Here is a 17,242-nt window from a genome sequence, read left to right on the forward strand (position 1 = left end):
CCTTCAAGCCCTAAACTAAACTGTGAGCACGTACAGGACAGAAGCAGTGTACTGTTTGTTGTGTGCACGGCGAGACACGGTAGCAGCTAATACAGACAAGAGGGGTACAAAGCAGCGTGGAAGAAGCGAGAGAAGTGTATCTGATGTTGCATATGGTCCTGAAAAAACAATACTTCCCCTGGTGCCTCGAGTTTTTCATGTATAAAATGGAGTATAGGCTACTGGACACCTAAGAGGCCTTGCTGAATCTTCTTTATTCTAAGAACTATAAGTTTGATTTTGTCTGTCCTACTTTTCCATATTTCAATCAATCTGATTGAAATCAAGATATAAAGTAATACAAGAATCCGGAATGGTTATTTGGAACCATGAGGATAGTACATTATTTATGATATGTTTATATTATGAGACTTGATTCTTTGGATTATTGACTTAAGGTGGGATACAAATCAGCTGACAAGTGAAAAGCATTTAGTAAGAAGACTGACCCAGAATAAAAACCGTTGAAGAGTCACACACATACAGACACACACATACACAGACATACATAGACAGACATAGATACAGACATACACAGACACACACACACACACAGAAAGAGAGAGACATACACATACACAAAGTACATACGCAAACACACAGAGAAACACTCAGGAATACACAGACACACAGAGAAACACACAGAAATGTACACATACACACCAGGGGTTGGCTATTTGGCCAGAAATAAAAACTTTATGAAACTGATGTCAAAACCAGATATGGTAGTGATCTCATCAGGAAAGCTGTTAATTCCTTTTGAGCTATTCAGAACCCAAACAACACTGCCTCATCTGGCAACATTCATGGGACTGAGAAACACAAACACTTTAAATCCTCTGTTCTTTTTAAAACAGGAATATACAATTGATATATTTTTTGCCCAAACCTGGTATGACAGACGTTTGAAATTTAACAGTACCATTAAAGTTCTCCGGTTGAACAGCAACATGGTGGGGAAAATTTGGATTCCAGACACTTTCTTCAGGAACTCCAAAAAGGCTGATGCTCATTGGATCACCACTCCCAACAGGATGCTGAGAATTTGGAATGATGGTCGAGTTCTCTATACCTTAAGGTATTTTTTTTTGGTGGGGGGGAGGGTGTTGGGAATAAAAGAACAAAATCCACCCTATGCTTTTAGGAAGGAAGGATGGAAGGAAAGAAAGGGAAGCATGTGGCTCTTTGCTTTCTATCTTGTCATGAACTCAGGCAACTGTGAAATTTCTATGTACAGAATATATTGGAAGGATTTGGTTCTAGAATACATATCAAAGTTCTTTTCTACACAAGAAGCATGACACTTCTCTTGATACATTTTCTATTTCAATGAATTAAGCAAGCAAATATATAAATTATTAGAAAAGGTGGAGCCCCCACTTTCTGTGATGTGTTTACGTCTTCTTACCTTCCACTAACTTACCTCTGTTCTTTAATGGAAGTATAGAAGTACTATAGCTAGTACTTCTTAGCTGTCGGGTCAGGATCTTACCCACATGTTTGTTAGAAGAGAAAAGAATGATGGGTACAATGCTAACTACGGGGCCTAATACATAAGTATTTCAGACATAAAATTATTTGCATATTAGCAGAAATTTAAATAGCACACTTCTAGGTTTTGGCATGTAAAAGGTAGCAGCAAAATATATGTCTTATAATTCTTAATACTGAATATTGACCATATATTTTAAAATTGCCTGAACCTTTACCAGCTAGATTAGTTATTGAGAAAAAGTGGCTCCAATTGCAAAAGTAAGCCATTGTGTCGAGTTTAAAGTCATTGAAAGCTTATTAAATTACTGATAAGGTAATGATTAGAAAAAGAAATGTGAAAATCAAAGTCTGTATTATGAATCAGAGCTCGAACTGGCTTTTTTTTTTTTTTTTTTTTTTTCGAGACAGGGTTTCCCTGTAGTTTCTAGAGCCTGTCCTGGAACTAGCTCTTGTAGACCAGGCTGGCCTCGAACTCAGAGATCTGCCTGCCTCTGCCTCCCGAGTGCTGGGATTAAAGGTGTGCGCCACCGCCACCGGGCTTGAACTGGCTTTTGAAATGTGCAATCATTCACCCTATCTCAGGTCTTATCATCTTATAATGTTGTAGTCATTTTTTAGTTCTGTTAATCTGAGGAAGCACTATACTGTTTAATTATGGAAGTATCCCAAAAGTGTCAGTTGTGGTCTGCTTAAGACTTGAGACAATGTATGTACATAGAGAGAGAAAGATGGTTTTAGCTCAGTTTCTTATCTGAACTAAAAGTGTCTGTATATATACGTGCACGTGTATAGGGCTATATATTTCTGAGTCTGTATTTATATTTGCAAACTATCTGCATTATCTTTAATTTGTAAAAATTTCACTTTAATTTTGAGAGATTATTCTAATAATAAATCAAATTTAATTAAAATATCATTTATGAATAAAGCCAAGCTTTTCTTTGAAAAAAATCATAAGAAGAAAATTATTAAAACCTCCCTGCTATGAAAAGTGGTAAGCCTAAGTCCAAGTCCTGTGACTTGTCCTTCCCTGGTCATGTAACCTTGAGGAGGTTCAAATACCACAGAACACTAAAAGTGCATTCTTTGGAAATAGTTCACTTAGTCCATGCTTTATATGCACTAAAGATGCACAGAAAAGTCATTAATTGCTTTATTACACTACAAAAATTTAAATATGCCCAATTAAAAGTTATGTCTATTGGAAATTCTTTGAAATTAAATTTTTATAAAATAACAGTTTTATCACTTAAGCAGTGGCATTGTAGGTTATAAGAAATCCAACTCACAGATGTGACTATTTTGAAAACTACCAACCATCACCGTTACAGTGTAACTTTTTCCCATGCGTCTGCAAAGGAGGTCAGAACATCTGGACTCTTTTAGATTTAGACTCCTGGAGTCTCAGTCCAGGGTGCAGAACTCCTGATTCTTTAGGCTTTAATTCTGTACAAAATGGAATTCAATGGCTAAGACTTTCCCAATTTCTCAGTGTATGTGCATTTAGCATCTCCTTTACGTGTTTAGATAACCCCCTTCTTTACAGCATTCTCTTTGATGGCTTCATGGTGTTCTGTTGTAAAAATGCACATAAGTCCGTTGCACCGCAGAGGCATTTTAAAACCCACCTATGGCAATTTAAAGACAGCAAGTTCTTGCCAACAGAAGGCTTTGTGTTAATTAGCTGATAAGATCAGAGAAGTGCCAGAATTCATATTGATGCCAACATTAAATGTGCTTAACTTCTGAAAACAGTTTGTTCTCTTAAACGAGTTAAATATATTCACCGAGAAATCTCCAGTGTGTGCAATTAATTTGTAAAAAATAAATAAGATAAGATACAAAACAAGGAATCACATATTTTGAATAAATTGAGTTGAGCCGAAGTAGATGGTTGTGTTGCTATATGAAAATTTTCACATAGAAATACTTTTTTTTTTAAACCTGGATATAGAATTGTTTTGTCCACTGAGGATCAGGCTATATTATCAATAGGGACATCAGGTTGTTCTAGAAAGGATGCCGATGTGCGGTTTAGAAATGACGCTGGTGGTTTTCTCCGTTGTCATTCTACGTAGGCTGACCATCGACGCTGAGTGCCAGCTGCAATTGCACAACTTCCCGATGGACGAGCACTCCTGCCCCCTGGAGTTCTCCAGCTGTAAGCAGCGCTCTCTTTCACTGTGCCCTGTCACTTGTAGTCATTCCGATAACCTCATCAGTTAACGTAATGAAACATAGAAGTTGCATAGTGGCCGCGGGTTACGTTATTGATTCTGAAATCTTTTTTTTTAATTGTAATTCCAAATTATGCCAATTAAGAAAAGCTCTGCAGTAGAGTTTATTGAGCGGGAAATTTTAGAAAATAGATAATGGATTCCCAGAGTCACTGTTGAGAGGACTTTAAGACCAGGTCTGAACTCAATAGAAAGGGCACACCCATTGAGTCTATACCTCCACTTCCCTTATTCAATGGACTCCGAAGAGTTTTTTTTTTTTTAAGTTTTTTTTTAGGCAAGATGTGTCCCACATTAACACTGCTCTGTCAGTATAATATGTGTAAAAATGCATGGCATCTCAACACAATAAAAGCATGACTTATTGTTATCATCTTTATTGGATAATATAAGTTACCAAGAGGATCTTTGACAATCCTACCATCAATTAAGCGTTAACACTTCTGCACAGATATTTGAAACGAAATAGGCATCAGTTTTCTAAATGGTTTCCTATTTGTTAATAATCCATGTTAGATTATCCTTCTCTGCTTTGTTTTTTATATGACAGTTGGACATAATTGGATACATGAAAAATTATTTATGGATTTTGAAGGAGACATTTTTATCAATATAATTTCTCTGCGAGGGAGTCAGGGAAACTCCTAAGATAAATAAAATCATAGGCATAGTTAATTTTAAAAGACCAATGATAAGAGAAGCAATCCTCAGTTAAGTCATCAATTCCAAGGATATAAATGTGCATAATATAAATTTTAGAAAACATCCCATTATACATCTGATTTCGTGCTTATCTATTTGAGTAAAATGTGTTCAGTTATAAAGTTGACATTCCCCTCACTTTGAGAGAGAATAGCCTTATTGTCTGTTACTAACCAAGTAGAGCTGCTATTCTTTCGAGTTAGTTGAAACTCAAAAACAGGAAATAATTGTGCCATGAACTTGCAATTAACGATTGTCCTCTGAACACACACACACACAATATAATGTCGCTTACTGCTGGAAGAAAATCAGTCACCACTACACTCCCCACAGTGTTCCCTTGGGGCACCATACTTTTCCCATCTTCAGTGCTGCTACAAATGTACCCGCCTTATTTGTAGATGTCATCTATCTACTCTCTCTTACAAAAGTAAACAAAGATTCAACCAAAATTAAAATAAAAGTGTAAAGCAAAGACTATTTTATTAAAATGAAAAACATACTTTATAGTCATGGATTATCTAATTTAATATTATTAATATATGAATAGTTGAAGTAATGTTCATTTCTTACTTATTCATTCGTGCACCCATTCATTTGGGGCCATATGAGAAAGTGAAACTAGGACCTTGTTCCATGCTCTACAATATTCTACCACTGAGTTTTATTAGCACTCTTGGTTTTAATGAAGTTCATATTTTACTGAGAAAAGGACAGTATAGTACATAGTGGTTGTGATATGATATAGTTTTACACTAGCCTAGAATCAAGTATAATAAAGGTCTATTTGTTAGAGGGTAAACTCACAGAAAGAGTAGTGACCCTCAGTCCTCTGCATGCTCTTGGAACTAGAACCAAATCCAGCAGTCAGAAACCACTCCCCACCCCCTGCACACACTTTTTCATCTGCATTTACAGTACTTGAGTCCAGTCCCAAAGTCGGCTAGTGTCTTAAAGGCTATTGGCTAAAGGAGTTCCCACAGCACACAGCTAATTCATGATAATGTTGTCCACTCAGGAAATGTTCACTGTCCATCGGTTCTTTAATAGTGGAATTATGATAATTACTGTTAAGAATTATTTTACAAAATAGTTAAGAAAATTTCTATGATACCTATGGAAATTATACACAAAGTCACTACTTTTCCCTGATTGTTAGTGTAATGCTATTTTTTGTAAAGATATTCTATTCCTCTATGCACATTTGTGTGTATCCATTGGCATTTCTACATACTAACTTCAAAGTGCGGTATCTATTTATCTTAAAACTGAGTCCAAACTGCATCCTAATACCATCCTGTATTTCCTCTTCTCCTTGCTCTCTGCCACACACTAACCATGTAATACTTGACAACAAGTATTGATACAAGATGAACAACTTGACATAATAATGTAAATGGTCCTGCTATTAAGAATTGGAGAAATACTTTTATTGCACCTTTCTCATTGTTTCTTGTGTCTACATGACTCAAAATCTTGACCTACTGGCAAGACTTGACTGTGAAACACTATCTTACATTTTTAATCTTTATTTTATACTGGACATTTTTGTATTATCTCAGGTGATATAAAATACAAATATAATATTTAGAACATCATTTATTTTTTTACATTCTATGCAATTAAGAGTGCTTGTTCAAAGGCAGTTTTGACTTTGTTACTTTCAGTCCGTTCCAGCAGGGTGTGGTCAGAATTGGTTAAGTTTTCACAGAGCAGTACCTCTCAGTCCAGGGTGCTTATATGACTTGCAGTGCTGTCTCCCTTAGCATCTGCAACTTGTTCAAAGAAGGTAGTTGCTACCTGTATCCCTCCGCTGTTGCATTTAACGTGAGTGTTCTCATCTCATGGTAGATGGCTATCCACGTGAGGAAATTGTTTATCAGTGGAAGCGTAGTTCTGTTGAAGTGGGTGACACGCGATCTTGGCGGCTCTACCAGTTTTCATTTGTTGGACTGAGGAACACCACTGAAGTAGTGAAGACAACTTCTGGTAAGTTGCTCTTGAGAAGAATTTTAAGGGACACATGTACTTTGCAAAGCTTTTTGATGCAGATCTCTACATGACATTTAGGAAGACCATGAGGCATATTGATTTCTTGGTATTTTCGTAGCACAGATGAGTATACATGTAACTGATCAATTTAAAGCAAATTGAATTTAAAATAGTCTAGTATTTTATTTACTAACTTTAGAAAATTAATGGCAATTATTTGTGAATAGAAAATGTATATTAGGTGCAAATTAATTTATTCCTTTGAGGGGTCTGTTTCTTAGTATATTGAAATGGAAACATTTTTCAATAACCACAAAAGGCCGGGCGGTGGTGGCGCACGCCTTTAATCCCAGCACTCGGGAGGCAGAGGCAGGCGGATCTCTGTGAGTTAGAGGCCAGCCTGGTCTACAAGAGCTAGTTCCAGGACAGGCTCTAAAAAAGCCGCAGAGAAACCCTGTCTCGAAAAACCAAAAAAAGAAAGAAAAAATAACCACAAAAGTAAATGAAGTAGATGTTTTTTTTTATTTTAAAAATACTTTTGTTAAGTCTTTGAGACTTAACATACTCAAACTCTTCAAATACCACCCTTACTGTACTTTTACCCATTCCCACCCAACTTTGTGATTACTACTTTTTTTTCTTCCTTTTGTACCAGTTTCTGTTGCACAATTAATGTTGGAATTGAGGCCTCTTCTAGTGTATAAAGTTAGTCATTCAGAGGTCCCATCATAAAACAAGCAAATAAAACCAAAAACCCAGAATCCTCCTCTACCAGAGGCTATCAAATTTTAATATCTCCTCAGTTAAAAAATTATGCATTTACCTCCCACCCTCTATGTTGGGATTTCTCTGGCTGGAACTTGCAGAGTGCTTATGCATGCTGTCGCTGTTACAGTTGCTGTGAGTTCATACGTGCATCTGGATTATTATGTCTGGAAATCACTGCTCAGTTTAATTATTTTATACTGGCTTCATAACTGGTTTAGATAACATGCTTTGCATTTTGTATAGACCTGTCTTGTCACAACTGCATCAGGCATTGTCTATAGATATTGTGACATTATTTGAAATTCTTCTGGGACCAATTTTCCTAATTGCTTCATATGTATTAAAAGAACTACTCACTGAGAGTATGTGTATATGATATATACATATATGTACATAGTATACATAAACTGATACTGGCATTATAGAGCTGTTAATCATAAATGTAGCTAAAACTGCATTTTGTTAAGGACACATAGCCATGGCATTAAATTATTAAGAGAAGCTGAAAGTCAATATGTTTTATATGAAGTACCATGACATTTAATGGCAGTGTGGTCTGAACAAGAAAATTTAGCATACACTGATGTTTGAATATTTGGTTCCCTATAGTTGAAGTGTTTTTTGGAAGGATTGGAAAGTGTGGACTTGTTGAAGGAAGTATGTGCTGGCTAGTTTTATGTCAACAAGACACAAGCTAAAGCTATCTGAGAGGAGGAAATCTTAACTGAGAAAATGCTTCAATAAGATTGGGCTGTAAGCAAGATCACAGGACATTTTCTTAATAAGTGATAGATTATGGAGGGCCCAGCCTAATATGGCTTTGACCATAGTGATCCTGTGAGCTATACAAAAGCCTGCTAAATGAACCATGGGGAGTAGGCCAGTAAGAAAGACTCAACAGCCTGTCCACCCCTGCCTCCAGGCTCAAGCCTAATTTGATTTCTTGACTCTGCTTCCCTCAAGGGATTTTGATTCAGGATATCTAGCCAAATAAACCCTTTCTTTCTCAACTTGGTTTTTGACATGATGTTTTGCCACAATAGTAACCCTAACCAATACAAGCTGTATCATTGTGTGTAGACTGTCAGATTTCAAAAGCCTACAGCACTACAGTCAGCTCTGCCTTGTGACTGTGTGTCATATTCAAACTCCCAGTGACTGTACCGGCACCCTGCCTGAGTGCTTGCACTCACACTCCCCATGATGATGGTCCATGGACTCATCTTGTAACACTGTAAGCCCCCAATAAATTCTTCTATAAAAATGTGTTGGTCATAGTGCTTTTGCACAGTAATATAAAAGTAACAAATATAAATGCTATGTTTTTTTTCAAAACTCTCTGTGGGAGCAAATTTGACATATTTTGAAAGAAGGAACATTTTCTATGTGTAGTCAGTTTGAACTCTGAAAAGTCGAATGTGGGCTCTGTGCAGAATATTCAATGCTATTATATCAACTTAAATATGTCCCAATTTCAGACATTAGGTTCTCACCACGCTATCAATTATATTAAGGAAGGACTTTGAATTATATACCTAACTGTTAATCAGATTTCCTATAGTTCCTTTTTGCAAAATTCATAGGACATGATTTTTGTATTGAGCTATTTGGAAGGTACTGTCTCTGTTACTCAGAGACGAGAAGAACCAGGAACTAAATGAAACTGAAATTTCAAAATCAGCCTTCAGCACACCATTCTCCAAACTACAGAAGCATCTGACCCTTGCATGTCTTTCAACACTGACATGTTTCATCTAAAGATTCTTTTGTTTTGGAAAAGCAAGCAAAGAGGCAGAAACAGGGCTGAGTGCATGGAGAAAGGTGGCCTTCTGTTCCTTCACTCGCAGGGATCCTGATCATCATGTACTAGAACATCTTTTTTTCCATTTGGTCCAAGCTGAATAAAATCTCAAGACTACCTTTGAACTAAGACTTCCCATATATAAAAGTAATATAAAAATATTCTCCAGTGGTTATCTCTTCCAGAGAGAGAAACTGGGATTATGTTCTGCTGTATATCCACGTTTTTATTTTTGTACCAACACCCTAAAACAGCAGCCACAAACTCATGACTAGCATGCTTTTTGTTTACTCAATTTGTTTCAGCAAGATGTTCAGCACAAATAGCAGCAGAAAAAGGCTGATGTGCTTCATAAATTCCTAGTATAGGTGCCCCCCGCCCATGTAACTTGGAGACTGCCTATGGGCATTTGTTAAGACAAATGTACAGAAGCGACTCCAATCACTTTAAACATGGTAAGAATTAGCAACATCCCATGATAACATTACTCTCTCTAAGGAAGTCTCAGTGAAGCTATATATAGGGAGGGTGAATGCTAGAGTTTTTACAATAACTTCTCTTCATGAAACTCAACTTCATGTGGAGTTTAGTGGGAAGGGCGAGGTTCAACAGTTATCATTTCATTCTACTCCTTGCTCTCCTTTTAAAAATGTGTGTTTCCTGTGCATTTCTATTTGAATGGCCTCAATGAACATACAGCCTGAGTTGAAAACTAGCATCAGTACCAACAGGGCACCTTGATGCTTGTAACAATAGTCTATTGGTGGTGGTGAACACCTTTAATCCCAGCACTCTGGAGGCAGAGACAGGTGGATCTCTGTGAGTTTGGGGCCAGTTGGGGCTACAAAGTAAATTCCAGGACAAGTTGCAAAGCTACACAGAGAGACCCTGTCTCCAAAAATATTCTAGAAAATCCAGTATAAAAGAACTGGTGGGAGGTGCTGGTGCGAGACTCAAGAGAGCAGGTAGACAGATGTAGAGCAAGCAAGGTAGAACGGAAAGCATCACAAACCTGATGATTTGAGAGCATAGTCAAAAGCAGCTGAAAGACCAGTGTGTTCTCTGCAGTTTCGGTTAGAGGAGGAGTAATTCGGAGAAAAGTGACTTATCAAAGCTAGAATGTTCCAGGTTCATATCAAGCTAACATCACAAATGCCTAGCGTGTCCCCACAGCTGATGACACCAAGTTGCTGGAGATGAGCATTGTGTATGACTCTGATGATGTTGCTCATTTATAGAATGTCAGGGAACTGTGTGGGAAGATGGGGCACAGTGACTCCTGGCTCATCATGGTTGAAGCTGGAGCCCTTTTCTCGGTGTTACTTTTCTTTAAATTAGATTCCTGAACAAGCTAGATGAACATTTTTTTTTTAATTAGCAAAAGTAACATGTCAGAAGTGCTTAATATGAACAGGAGTTACTATAAAGTATAATAAACTATGTTAATATATATGTGTGTGTGGGTGTGTGTGTGTATAGGTATGTGCATTTATGCTTCCAAAACTGAGTATGTTGAAAGAGAAGGCAGAATGTACCACAACTAGCACTGAAGCTTATACGCCTCCCTTTTATAAACAAGATACAGAAGTTTGTATAGGAAAGAATTCCTCTCTAGTTAAGCCATTGCCTCTTCATAGTCCTCGAATTTACCTCCCAAGTCATCTTATTTACTATCAGTACCTCTGTGCCGTCCCTTGAGGGAAATATTTTCCAGGTGGTAAATTAGTGTGGCACTTAGTGCCTTCAGTTCAGTCACTTTATCATCCCGAGGCCTGATCTAACAATCCTCTGTCCAAACCCCATCTCTTCCTGACGGTTCATTATCTGGCAACAGCACCACCATGGCCCCTGTGAGCCAGGCATGAACACTCAGAGTCAGAGTCATGTCTCTACCTCCCACACCTAATGAATCATGAAGGCTCCTGTGCCTCTGAAATCTCTTGTGTAACTGCCCTCCTTTCTGTTGCCATTGCCACTGCCCTAGTTCACAAATTTGTCTGTTCTTATCTGGACTATGTCTGCAACTTATTAAGGCCTGTCCCTGCTGCCAGCCGCTCTCCTCCAAGGTGTGTGCCTTGTAAATTAAACGAAAAGCAGCAGAACTTCTTGAACGCGACCAACAGGCACCTGCATTCTCCCTGTGTGCAAACAACTTATAGCCGTTCCCCAAATCGCAAAATTAACTACAATTACCAACAATGCTCATATCACAGTCAATGACGTTGAGGATTTATTTGTGAGAATGGCATCCACTCATGGGGCATACATTTAATAGGTCTGCTCCCAGACACATGTTTTTTTTTTCCCTTACTTATTACTTATTACACTATTTTGCTCCCCTGTTGGTGCTGTGAGGCCCCACTGGACAAAGCCCAGCATACGTCAAGAATGAAGCAAATTCAGTCAAACTCACAATGTTATTTCTAGCACTTAAGAAACCAGCCTCCTCATGCCACTTTCAGCATTATTTTTCTGTAGTTACTCAGCTTATTCCAAAACTTACCTGCACATGTATGCCTAAAATGACCTTGCCTGTCCTATGTTCGCATTCACTCTCAGGTCTCTTCCTATCTAATAGGACTTTTTAACTCACAACCAGTTTTTCAGAAAACACATTTCATTTATTCATTTAGTGTGTGTGTGTGTGTGTGTGTGTGTGTGTGTGTGTGTGTGTGCATGGGCCACAGTGTGCATGCAGTGATCAATTCTAATCCATGGGAGTTGGTTCTCTCTTTTTCACCATGTAGGTCCTGAGGGTCAGACTCTTATGATACTGAACATTATCTCACAGGCCCCACCCACAACATCTTATTTATGAGACTCTCAATTTTTAAAATGCCTGATTCTCCTTCACGCTTTTACTGGTGGTTACACCAAAACAGCCTGGAAACTTCAGTGCCAGTGTGCACCCTTAGGTCCTGGCCACTCAATTTCCAAACTAGTTTCACCTCTTAGTATTCATGTAATTTTTTCTTAGAAATCCTTCAACATATCTGAAGTCAACATCACCACTGCCATGGAATTGCTGTAGGCATGAAATTGGGTGTTCTAGTTAACATTAAAGCACAAGAAGCAAGAACAAAACAAAACAAAAACATGGGACACTAGGGAGATGATTCAGGGGGTAGGAATGCTTTCTGCATAAGTGCATGGCCATGAATTTGAATTCCCAGCACTCCCATGAAAAAGAAAGGCAAGTGAACAATGCAGGCAGCGTTCTGGCTTGTGGGAGGCGCTTGCAGATGGAAGGAAATTCCATTACAGGATCACCATAACTAATTATTAAAATCTCATCACCTTCCCTCTTGCGATTCTATTATCCTGTGCGAACATACCTGCTGCTTTATTTTACATAAGACTTTTTATACTCAACCTTTGACCTTTCAGGCCACCAAAGCTGACAATTACTTTGATAAGACTATATCTTCTTCATCAGTTAAAATAAATAATACAGAATTCAATGCTGAATTTTCACCATGTTCAGTGTTTAAGCCAGCAATTAATTCTTTGTGCTCTTATTATTCGTACTCATAGAATTTGGCCATCAAATTCTCTGCATTACTGTGTGTGTGTGTGTGTGTGTGTGTGTGTGTGTGTGTGTGTGTACTGAGCAGAACTTTGTTCTCCATGTACACACTCTGCGATGGAAACATAAACAAAGGATTTTTAGTGGCTATTGATCCTTGGGACCTAAATGCCTTCATAGTGAACCAAGAAGAAAATCCTCATACCCTCCCTTCTAGGGGACCTTCCACTGTTGCTCTAAATGTGTCTGAAACATACAATCTCTAAATACAAATCAAATTTCCAACTGGAGGTTAATTTATAGTGCTAGGGAAATTAAAGAAACCAATGGATTGCTGAAGTAAACTAAATATTGAGTGGGGAGGCAAGAAATAAAATTCAAAGACAAAAGTTAATAAGGTTTTAATTAATTAATTGAGTTAAAAGTGGAGAGAAGACCGAATGGAAAATCAGCAGCAGTAACATTGGTACAGTAGTCTTGGTATTTCTGAGATTTTTGTGAGTCATGAATCTATTTTAATCAATACTAAAATTCCCAAAGTACTCAAATAGTAACATGCTATCTTTGAATAAATTGGCAGATGACTGCACAATGGATTTTTATTTTATTTTTAAGCTTCAATTTAAAATGTTAAAATTCATTTCATTTAAGGGAACTATTAAATAATGCAACTTGCTGTTGGCCTAGAGCAGCCTGGAAAACTGTTCATCTTCAAGACTGAACATTCCTTGTCTATAAAAGAGGTGCACTTGAGTGTTCCAAAACCCTTCTGAGCACGCCACAACTCCTGCTGTAACCAAGGATACGCCTCCCCCCCCCCATTGTATAAATGTAGAAGTTGATTTCTCCATAGGTAGAATATTTTTTAAGCATTTTTTCTTTATTTCAGAGTTTTCAGTTGTGATTTCGAAAACAAATCAAATACAAGCAAACGTGCAGACATGTAGGTGCTGAGTTTAAAATAAATAGCAATTCCCACCCCCTTTTCAAAGTTGATAACAAAATGGTAATTTTCTATTAGCTGTAATTCTGGACTATTCATGTTGCATCTTAAACATTGTGTGCTTAAATTTTAAATTCTGGTGTTGTTCTGATAGTATTTGGAAACATTCTGGAAATAGATTTCTAGGGGTGAAGGGAAAGTACTTCTAGAAGTCTCATGACATCCAAAGATAATTGTTTGGTCAAGGGGACATGCGTGATTGTGTGAGTTCTGCTTGTGCTTCCTTGGCCAAAGGGGTTGCATGCTCCAAGGAAGACAAACATCTGGGAATTGTGAACAATACAGTTTTATTTCCACAAGTCTCCAAGGAAGATAATCACTGTTTTCTTATTTGATAAATGCAGACAGAAACTTACAGCCTTAAAGTATTCTGCTCAAGGGTACTCAATATAGTTATTTATCAGACCCATGGTGTTTCACCCTTGCCACTCAATAGCATATTCCATGAAGAGAGAGACTGACTTAAAAAGAAAGTTATTGTGGAGTTTAGAATAGCTAAGCATGGCTAATGTTACAGGTACAGGCATGAGTGACAGAAATACTTCCTATGACCACTTATGACCATTAGTAACATGCTAAGCTGTTACATTCTACCTTAGGGTAGTAACTGTGTTCAGAGAGAGTAAGCATTGTAACACAGTTAATTTAATGGTATTTTATCACATCTAAAAATATATTTACAGCTAATTGATATTATTTAGTTGTTAAGGAAATATTAACTGCCATAAGAAATCCGGGAATTCATTGTATTTATATAAATTTGTTCCTTGAAGAAAAAATATAATTTGAATAGTTATAACAGCATTATCATGAGAACTATTTAAAATAAATATAAGAATGAATCTCTTATTTTAGCAGTAGGTGGAGACCAACAGGTTGGGGTATAAAAATTTATTCAGATTATTTTCTAAGTCACTTGAAATCTTAAGGATACATTAGTGTAAGCAGATAAAACTACCAGCTAACAGATGTCTCCAAGGCATCTGCTGCTGTGAAATAAATAGAAAACTTCAAATGATTTTCATATTTGAGACTGAGTGTACAGAGTCAGTACTTTACCCAGAAATGAATCTGTTTCCTTTTATTCTATTTTCTGTGAAGGAATGATTTCTTTGTCTACTGTCTGTATTTATAGAATATGCTATTCAATATTATGCATCTGATATTTTAAACATTATACACACCCAAAAGAACAAATTCTTAATGAAAAACAGTATTTTCCATTTTATTCATTGAAAGGAGATTTCTGTGAAAGTCAGAACATTTTGCCTTTCATAAGAGCTTGGAAAGAATTTCCTTTGTTATTTGTGAGTGTGTGTGTGTGTGTGTGTGTGTGTGATTGTGTGTCTCCCTGTGTGTGTGACGTGTCTCTGTGTTTGTTTTCCATTGCTGTGATAAAATACCTCAGAAGATCTACTTACAAGAAGAAAACTTTTATTTCACCTTCTTTCAGACTCTTCAGTCCATGGCCTCTTACACTTGTTGCCCTGAGTGTGTATTTAGGGAGAATGTCATACTGGGAGCACAGGCTGGAATACTGTACTCTCTTCTCTTTATGGTATCTGGGAAGAAGAGAAGTGCCCAGGTCCCAAAGGACCCTTCAGGAGCACACCCACATGACCCAGTTTCATAACAGTAGGTGTTATCTCTTCAGGGTCCCTTCACCCCCCAATAGTACCACAGACTGAGCTTCGGAGAGAAATTCTGATGCAAATACACTAAAAGTACAACAATTACAACAAGCCTAGACATTTAGCATAGATATACACTATCCTTCATCTTCCAATTCACCCTCCATCCATTCCAAATATATATTATATCAAAAAGTACATTCTCAGGATACACTAGGATGTACCATCACCTTAAACTTCCCTTTTTAGCCCATGCTCAACATACAGGCTTTTGCCCATTAGAATTTTACTACAAGATTGAGCAAGTGACACGTGTATTTATGAATGGTGGAATATAAGGAAATGTGGCATTTCCAATAAGATACAATAATTTCAAATTACACATATGAGTTTGGAGCTCCCAAACGTGATTTCTAATCTGCCTACATTTATGTGACTAGCAGAGCCAAAGACTTCCATTTTTTTACAATTATATCACTTGTTACCTGCTGAATGAGGAGCTCTGAGTCATGATCTCTGTGAGAACACCTTGTTACAGAGATACAAAACAAGGTGAAGCAACTGTAATGCCAAGCAATCCCAGTTCCTTGGTTGCTATTTCTCCCTAGCATACTTGTGACTAAGAGTAAAATTAGGTTATTGCAAAGTATAACATTTTAAGGGTCAGTGGCAATTGTAGCTTTCCTCAGAAAGAAATCAGTACAAAGAGGTAAAGTCAGAGAGGTAGGGAAGTTGCAAACAATTAGCAAGCTCCTATCTAGAACAGCATAGGCATGACCAGAGTACAGTGCTTTTATTTCAGTGAACTGGAGAAGGAGAAAGTTTGTAAGGTTTTCATAAGTTAAACATTCTTACATCTTACATATCTGAGCCCAGTTTCCACAGGTACACAGGTAGAGAAGAGTCATCAACTGCCTCAACATGAAGGGTATCAAAAGTTCATTTTACCCAAATCTTCAGCATGACTTAACCTTGTCTCTCAAAGGTATTGCCTTCCTTTCTGATCAAATGTTCTCTGATTTCTGGAAAACAATATCAACCCATACTATTATTTAAAACAGGGGGAAATTAAACATAATAAATCCTCAAGTGACAGCACATACATTAAGAAAGAAGTGTGATTGTTTGTTAAAGGACAATAAGAGTTCATCATAGAACAACATGTTAGGAAATAAATGTGAAAACCACCCAAGCATGATGTCCCTGAGAATAGGCACTGAAATGGGTCTCAGGGAAATAACAGAGCCTTTTCATTCTAGATACCAGGCCATATTCACCTTCATGCTTGGGATTATGTATCATAAACATCTAACATCAACAACTAAATTGACTTTAATTTCAGTAGACTTCCTGTTGCTATCCACATTCACGGGAGATGGAGGTTAGATAAAAATAGAGAGTGCTATGCACAGCCATCTGTGCCTCCAGGCATTGTGTTGTCTTCCGGGCTTCCATGTAAGCAGCTCAAAGCTATGCTGCTGTTTTTCTGCATCGTACTGATCAGCAGTCTTGCATGGACAATTAAGAAAGTCTTCTTGTAGTGTTCAGAAGATCTATGGCATCTGCAACAAAATCCTATCATTTATTTTCTACAATGCACTGTGACAGCTGGTGTAGGGAAAACAATATAAATTCTGTTTAAGGCTTGCCGTTTTAATCATACCGCCATATGGTTGAATGACCTTGAACGTGTCATTTTCTGTTTAAGGTGAAGAAATTGTTGACCTTGGTTTGCAGTAAAGATAAGAAAAGAAAGATGTGTTTATTTAACTTACCTATCTTGCAATTTGTTTTCTTATTATTATTCTGGCATATTTTTATTTCTGTTTATAAATCTGTCTCTGTAAGTCTCCAGTTCTTATTCTCTCCCTCCCTAACTCTCTCAAGATCTATTGCACACTAGAATAATAGAATTAGTCTGCAAGCCTAAACGAGACTAGATCATAAATAGCAAGTAATGTTCAAAATTTTTGTAGCTTAAAGGTAAAACATTTTATGTTAATTTTTCTGTATCATTCTATGGAATGATATTTTTATTGCCAAAGTGGA

The 17,242-nt window shown here is 37.2% G+C and overlaps 1 protein-coding gene across 1 annotated transcript in view; it reads left to right on the forward strand.

The window, feature by feature from the left end:
* The window catches only part of Gabrg2 (gamma-aminobutyric acid type A receptor subunit gamma2), an 81,405-nt gene that overhangs the window by 27,986 nt on the left and 36,177 nt on the right, over nucleotides 1–17,242 (forward strand). The window contains 3 exon segments of the mRNA XM_038326974.1: nucleotides 897–1,117; nucleotides 3,612–3,694; nucleotides 6,324–6,461. Coding sequence (XP_038182902.1) covers nucleotides 897–1,117; nucleotides 3,612–3,694; nucleotides 6,324–6,461 — 442 coding nt within the window.

This window comes from Arvicola amphibius, chromosome 4 (assembly GCF_903992535.2).
Source record: "Arvicola amphibius chromosome 4, mArvAmp1.2, whole genome shotgun sequence".
NCBI classification, from domain to species: domain Eukaryota; kingdom Metazoa; phylum Chordata; class Mammalia; order Rodentia; family Cricetidae; genus Arvicola; species Arvicola amphibius.